Raw genomic sequence first — 8,151 nt, 5'->3', positions numbered from 1 at the left:
TGTCTGAAGACCCCAGTGATTGGATTGGGGCAAGGACACAAAGATCTTCTTAATTTAGTGTGTGTAAATCACTTCAAGGCGGTTATATTCATCATTAAATGAGACGTCTGGGACAAGAAAGGTTTGTTTTAGAGGTGGTTATCCCAACAGAGTAAGTAACCAAGTGTCATTGATGAGAGAGGTGACCACAAAACTCCAACTATGAAGAAATTGAATGATCCTCAGAGGCACATTGTTGAAACACATCACTAATTAGGACATTCTGAAAAATTGGAATGGGCAGATACACACAGATTTTACAACATTGAACCTATTGGTCTCAATTTTATGTGTTGTGGGGAGTGGTAGGACATGGGTGTCAAACTCAAAAGTCCTTCAAACATTTGCTAATAATAGACTGAAAGTAATTAAAAAGTCTCAAAATGAATCATCTATCAAAACCGTTTTTAATTACCATTATAGTTTTTGTACCAGTGTACCATTGTACAACCGAAATTAGGAGGTCTCTACAGTGCAAAATAGCAAACATAGAAAATTTTCTGTACTTTGCTGTATTCCATGAAGAAATGAAGAAGATTGCTTTATTTAAACCTACAGTCCAAGCTATAATGCTTTTTGCAATCATCATCAAAGCCTGAGGTATATGAGGGTGACTGGAATATGTCTGGAGAGGACATTATATAATGACATAATATGAGGACATCCTTAAGGCAAAGCCACTGAGACAGGAACCATCAAAGGTCCTCGCTCCATCCGTCCATGAGTCTTAACTCCGCCTACTTCAAAGTAGCAAAGCATCCTGGAAGGCGTGCCCTTGAGCTTCTCACATCTCATTATTGTAGCGCCGCCATTGCTCGCAGCATTCATCTGACATTCAATTAAAGTCTCACATTTGAACTGCCTGTATGGTTTCGCCGCAGCTGCTGTTGTCAGTTGATAATTCTTTTTTGCATGCATCCAATTCCAATTAGTAATTATAGTTATTAGCCCCATTTATTGGCACTCCAATGGGCCAGCAACACCTGTGCTTCCAATCCGAATAAAAGGAAGTGGCAGATTAATAACTGATCTCCATTTGAATCTCTGACCCTTAGCCATCCTCCAAAATTAATGATCCATGAAATGGATTCATTTGTAAATTAATTGCTTTATACATGATGTCACTCGGGATTTATTATTCTTAAATGCAGCAATTAAAACTGGATTTCTAATTGACATTTGACATCCGGGGCTCCACCAGAAAAGTAGTGAGTTATCTAAGCAGCCAAACAAAGAAAAAAAGCCCCCGTGTGTGCCACTTCTGGCCCACGAGCTGTAGGTTTGATAACCCAGCTCTAGGGTAAACAGTAAAGTTGCAACATCTGCCCTGTTTGAATCTCAAGGAGCATGTGTCAGAAAGTGTTTCAATGATTCGGTGACGAAAACCGAAGCAAACAGCAGAACCAAAACATCCAGCATGTCTGTGAATCTGAAGCTGACGGGAGCTTTCAATAGAGCATACTGCGGATCGTGACAAGTCGACTGAATAATTCATGGCAGATTTACTAGTGACTAGACATAGTTTCAGGGGGAAGGATGTGACTATAACTGTCAGCAGATGAATTCTTTAAGCATACCTTTTGGCTTTTGCTTTTGGAGGTACATTATTTAAAAGTTCAGGCACAGTCAGGGTCAAAGCACCTTTTCATTGCTGTCTGAAAAAGGCTACTAAACAAGTTTAAAAAGTTTAGCTTTCACATTTCAAAATTTACATTGTGCAGGGTGATATTCCATTTTAAAAGACCACATATGTTGCTTTGCTAAACAGCTGTATGAAGAACACCATGTATCTGGTGGGTCAACCACACACATTGTACAACTATATCCCTGAAAACCCTCATACAACCTTACACAGTGTAACACATAACAACACACAAGTTCTGTTGCACAATATGGCCTTTAAAAACAAACTGACACACAAAGATAAATACACATTACCAGCAGGGAAGAGATGAACATCCAGTGAGAGCAGATGACCAGGGGATGTTTGTGTCAAGTCCAAAAAAAAAGGCAAGGGTCAGAAGGCAGGAGTTCCAGCAAATTATCACGTTATCATGTGACAAGACTGGATGTGAAGGGAACCTGGCTGAAATCTATCTGCTAGAGACTTTCTTAAAGCTTCTTCTATCACTAAATACAAAAATGAATTGAATTCAAGTAGACCACTGTTTGCAGTGAGGAAATATTGCCATCTTGTGGGTATTTGCTTACCAGTTGTTTGCAATTGTAACAGTAAGGAATTTGAAGATAATACATTGTTTTTGTTGTTGTTTCCCCCCCCCCCCTTTTTATTAAAATGTACTGCAATTTCACCCTAGTTTTCTCTGTGGCAAGAGGTTCAGCTAAACAAAATAAAATATGTAAATAAAAAACATTAGAGAAGAAGAAAAAGTTACAAAACTCCAACACAAGCAAAAACAACACTTAAGCAGGGATGAATCCAGTTAAGACATCCATTGACAAGTATTACAAAATTCCATAATGACAAATAATAGTTCCACAAATGATTAAAAACAGGTAAAACTCATCTATTGCTCCAAGTTACTGAAATATAAAACATTTCTAAGCACTGACAGGAGGGAGCGCCCTATTCTCATTAAATTTTTGCAGAGCGTCACTTTGCAATGCAAAGCAATGCAACACAATTGACTTGACAACTTCCAAAAGTGCCGTGGCAAGGGAATTTCCCATTGAAAAGTCACTGCAGATAACAATTTCCTAGGAAGGAAATAAACATTTTTGTTTGCAATCGTGGAACTTTTCAAACGTTGAAGACGTCAGTGAAAAAAAGGCGGATCTTTCGAGCAAACTGCCACATCCTGACGCCCCCTCCTTTATTTTTTTTCTTTTTCTTTCCTTTTTTCTTTAAACTCAAACAGGGAACACACTGGCTGCCTTTTTGCCTCTCGGTAAGGAGCGTGTGTACCGGGAACACCCGAGTGCCATGGAAGGAGCATCCAAGCCGGGAGAGGACTATGCGGTGTCCCCGTTTGGCACGTCGGAACCGGAGAGTCAAATGGCCCAGAAGAAGAGCAATCGTTGTAAAATAATCGCTGGGGTATGTTTTGGGTTGTTTTCTAGCCAACTGCACGAAACTGATTTGCACAAACTAGTTGCACATTTCAATTTCCTAACTTTAGGTGCGCGTGTTTTCCACATTGACTGCCATTGACGACTAGTGACGTCCAATCCATTTGAACCTATTTATTCTAATGCATTGGACATTTACTAAATGCATAGCTGGACTGAGATGGTACACGATTTATTGTCATGAATGGTACTGAAAGAGTTAACTGGTTGACTGCCATTGACATTGATGGAGGTCCAATCTATTTTAATGGTGTCCACTAACATCTCTAATGAATTTGACATTTATTGTCGTCAATGGTACTTTAACCCGGTAATTCACTACTATAACTCCCAAGTTAAATGGCAGTCAATGAGTTAAACCTCATGTCCTAGTCCAATGGTGGAAAGTTGAACTACTTTGGCCTACTTTTTTCCCGACAACCTTATAATGAGATGGAAAAACAGCAACAACAAATATATAGGCCAAATTAATGAGCATAAAGTAATACATACAAGGATGAGATATGATGGATATCAACATGTTAATATGTTACATGTATTTTGCAATTTAATCCCACTTGGTATTCCAATTATTGCAAAACTCCAATGGGGAATGAATAAAGGACTACTTTATTCTATAATCTATTGGTGGTGGCTATTGGGAGTGTCTACTCTATTTACTTGTATAGTGTAAACTCAGTTTTATCTATTCTGAAAACCAGATTGGTCCTATCATTTGCTGCTCAATGGTGATAAGACGTGAATGTTTCTTGAATTGGTGTGCACAAGTTGAAATGCTTATGAATTTATTTGGTTTGTTTATATAAGCATGTATCCAAGGCGTTTAGTTTAAACTTTTGAGTGTGGGTCCAAAGGTTGCATACGTGAGTGTGTGTAAACATGGAAACAAAATGTTTTCACTCCAATGCCAAGACACATATTTCAGCAGACAGGAGTGACCCACCCTCATAAAACAGTTAAGAGGGGGTTAGTATGTGGGAGTGTTTAGGGTCCCTTTTCCTGCTCCTTTTGAATAGCATGTGACGATAGTAAAGCGTAAACTTTTAAGTCAAAAGTGGTCTTTTAAAATAGGACTATTTGTGTGTGTTTGCTTGCCACACAAATAAATAAATATAACCATACAACATAATGTAATCACAAGTTCAACTTGCCAAAATGGATAAACATGATGCATCTGACCTTTCAGTGCTGCACCTTTGAGCACATTTACAATGGTTTCTGCACTAAATGTAGTTCAATGCCACTGGACCACTTTGATTGGAGACATGTGTGGGCAAACTGGAGACTCCAATCTATTACGTACTCCCTGGAGTACACAGCTAGATACTCTGCATCTGTTAATAATTGTAACATTGGTCATTGTTAAACTGCACTAAAAGAGCTTGCTTAAAACATAGGGGAATCTATTTACTTCAAACATACACTTTAATGCTCCTCTTACAGTTGTGAAGAGTTTTTTTCTCATTGGCAAACAGGGATTAATACACAATTTTAATTGAGTGAAAGACAAATATCATCATAATAAAGCAAATGTATGTGCAGCAAAGATTGTACAATTGTTGCAAACACTATTCCAATATAGATCAAAACATGTCAGGTTTCCAAGTACATGACATATGTTTGAAAATAACAGCTCTAAGCAAAGACTGTCAAAAATGTAGAACTTAGGTGTTAAGATTTTAACAGTTTTCCACCTTACAATCTTTCTGATTGACGCACAGACATGATAGACTAAAATATCATGAACTAAAATGTGCTGAAATCTGTAATTGGTATTGGTTTTCACATGTGGTTCCCACTTTGACATATTAATTCCACAAAATACGATACAATCTTAAATATACATTTGTTTGAAGTAGTCTAAATATTAATATACTACACAATACCAAGTCCTTATTGGATAGCTCAGAAATGTATTACTTTTTCCCCTCAATTTTGGACAAATCTAAAGATACATTATATAAAATAAGGTTGCAAAGAAATTACATTTAAATAGTTGTTTTTCATGAATATGACTTGTATAAAAAAACTTCCAATGTGATGAATTGAGCTGTCTTATTTGTGCATGTCTTGACATAAATGCACTTGTTTTGTTTGTTTCACCAGTGTTATTATGATTTTATGTGAGTCATTCCAAATGAGTCTAAACTTAACTTAACTGTAACCCGGATATTTTGACTAGAACACTTTCGCTTCTATTTGTTCTTTTTTTTCCACGATAAACAAGCACTTCAAATCTGATGTGATGTGGTGACGAAACAGACCCTCCCTAAACTATATAAACTCAACCATCAAAAATCCCCTCTAATTATATAGCCCCACTCCCTTTCCCAACAAGGCATCCAAGAAAGATGCAGCTTACCAATTACAGACCATAAAGACCATTTGAAAATCATTTGTGGCATAAGAAGAGACAGATTACAAACTATAGGTTGGGAATGCAAAATTAATGATCGTTTTTTTAGCCTTAGTTTATTGGAGTTATTTCCTAACTTGGTTGCTAACTTTGTCGGCAATAGACGTGAAATAGATTCAGAATGGAAAAATCTGTCTAAAATTCTTAAAAGTCAAAGTATTTTAAACCACTTCTAGAGCGCTATAATAAAAAAAAAAAACAAGAAATTCTATAATAATGTGTCAATAATTGCACACATTAGTCGCACTGGAGTATATTTCGCATCCCCACCCAAACCATTTAAAAAGTCCTGATAACATATTAAGTGATATTGTAAGGATTTACAATTAAATTGATTCATTTCAACTTTGTGATGAAACCCAACATCTTTTCTATTCCAGGTTGTATTTGTCTGCTTACTCATTCTCATTCTTGCACTGGCCTTGTCATATCAACCTCCCGAAAAAGGTAGGTTTCCTTCTGAATTGCAACATTATTCCACATTTGTGACCTCTATTGACTGTTTTTCTCTGCATGGGTGCCAACCAACATATGGAATTCAAAGCATGTGCTCCAAATGTAGCAAACTCTTTTAGTTTTTGTCTTTTCCGTCTTCTAAAAAGTCCCCCCTAACCCTAAAACCCTCTGTGAGTAATTCAAGCGCCGCAAAAGGGAGGGTCAAATTACCATAGCAGACAGTTCGTCGACAGTCTGGTGACACCCACTATTTGTCAGTTGGAGTCATGGCTGGCACAGGGTGCCGTGAATTCATTTTCAAATAAGACCAGGTTAGCCAAGTCTGGCGCAGGCAGCCGAGGCTCTGTTGCCTTCCTGGGTGGGGTGTTTTCTCTCCTACGCCACCGCCCATACATATTTACTTACCGTATATTTCCCATTTAGCGCGACATAGGGAAAAAAATAGACTTCATCGCAACCTTGTCATGAGAGACATGAGTGCATCTTTCTTTGCTCTTGTACATCGGTCATAAAATATGTCGAAAGAGATTGAAAACATTGGAAAGAAAGCTTTCATTGAGTTCAGGGCTTTTCCTTCACCTACTTTTTACCACAGGAACGCGCTTCTACACAGTAGCCTATTTTAAGTCTAGGGCCGCACTTGGGTTTGGTGAAGCAGAAAATTTCTCAGAGAGGTTTGGCCATATGTGCAGTCAGAAGTTGACCTGCTGTGAGGTGATTGGCAGGCTCTCCACAGTTGGAGTTATTCTGCCAATAAGAAAAACAGGGATTACGGTTCAAAGAAAATATACATATTCATGTTAATGAAGGCTTATTTGAAGATAAAATCAATAAAGCAGATAAACAATGAGCTTTACACCCACACGAGCAGCACAGATGTTACCAACTAATCCACTAATAACATAATGAATATTGTCAAAGGAATAATATATAAACACAAATAAATTAAGGCTCCAATTTGCTCTGATACTGTACATAAGTGTGACTCAGCCTCATTTCCTCAGATAATGGTGAGAACTGGCTACATCTAGATGAATCAATAACAAGAAATCAGCCTCAGTGTCCACCAAGGTAACAACTTTACTTCTTTGTGTTTTGACATTTAGCTTTTCTATTCTATGAACCAATTAATCTAAATTTACCAGGCCATTCCCCTAATTCTTTATGTAACCAGTTTATCCTGCTGTGGTTCTGTAAATAACACCATTCACTAGTGACACCCACATTTGATGGTAAGTGGAGACCATTGTTCCCAGCAATCTGGTCTCAGCTTGTGGCTGTGGACAACAAAAAGAATTGTTCCTCACTGCCTGGATGTTCCATCTTTTCTACCCTTTTAAAAAACATATGTATATTTTTTAACAGTTTTTATGTTGGAGTGGGATAAAAAAAAACGTCTGTGGTAATGCCATACAATGACTCAACTATGAATTTGTATGTCTGTTTTGTGTTATGGAAAAAAGCTGCTCAAACTTCCTGAAAATATTTTGGGCTGTTAATGCATCATCTTACTATTTTCCGTATTTTTTAAAAAAGTTCCACACAGTCAACCTTTTGCCTAGTTTTGGTGTTTTCCGCAATTACAAGACATAAACATTCTTTGTAACTTCCAGCTCCAATTTGATTAAATTATCAAGACAAATAGATGCTTAATTTGGAAATATCCTTCCTTTTTTTTATTCAAAGTGTCCAAAAGAAGAAGCAGCTAAAAAAAAGTGTTTTAACAATTAAAAGAAACCACTTAAAACAGTTAACATTTGCTTTCAAAAGTTCACTGGCAGTGCTGTCATCTAAAAATAATTTAATAAGCATAAGAATTCCGACCCTGTCGACACAGACACAATTGAGTTCAACATGCTTTGTACTCAAACCCTAATCAACATAGCATTGAGCAGAGATTCTAAAATAATATGACATGAAGAATGTGTGACTGTCTTGGAGAAACAAAGACAACAACTGGGCCTTATAGAAATCTTTTGGTCATGAAGTTCTCATCAGCAGATCCATTTGTCATTCTGATCGTCTCCTTTTGTTCCCAGTATTGCTTGTGCATCTCCTTATGGCGCCTTAGGACCAACTTTTGTTTGCCCGAGTCAGCGGGACTCCTGTCCATCCTTGTAAGGGTCTCACATATCTTTCCAATTTTACCC

At 37.4% G+C, this 8,151-nt stretch overlaps 1 protein-coding gene across 1 annotated transcript in view; it reads left to right on the top strand.

The window, feature by feature from the left end:
• Nucleotides 1–2,705: 2,705 nt before the first annotated feature.
• The window catches only part of enpp1 (ectonucleotide pyrophosphatase/phosphodiesterase 1), a 14,433-nt gene continuing 8,987 nt past the window's right edge, over nucleotides 2,706–8,151 (top strand). The window contains exons 1-3 of the mRNA XM_077710941.1: nucleotides 2,706–3,097; nucleotides 5,926–5,992; nucleotides 7,006–7,072. Coding sequence (XP_077567067.1) covers nucleotides 2,984–3,097; nucleotides 5,926–5,992; nucleotides 7,006–7,072 — 248 coding nt within the window. The 5' untranslated portion in view covers nucleotides 2,706–2,983. The remainder of the gene's footprint in view (nucleotides 3,098–5,925; nucleotides 5,993–7,005; nucleotides 7,073–8,151) is intronic.

Source organism: Stigmatopora nigra, unplaced genomic scaffold (genome assembly GCF_051989575.1).
Source record: "Stigmatopora nigra isolate UIUO_SnigA unplaced genomic scaffold, RoL_Snig_1.1 HiC_scaffold_25, whole genome shotgun sequence".
NCBI classification, from domain to species: domain Eukaryota; kingdom Metazoa; phylum Chordata; class Actinopteri; order Syngnathiformes; family Syngnathidae; genus Stigmatopora; species Stigmatopora nigra.
This window is presented reverse-complemented; position numbering and strand designations above follow the sequence as displayed.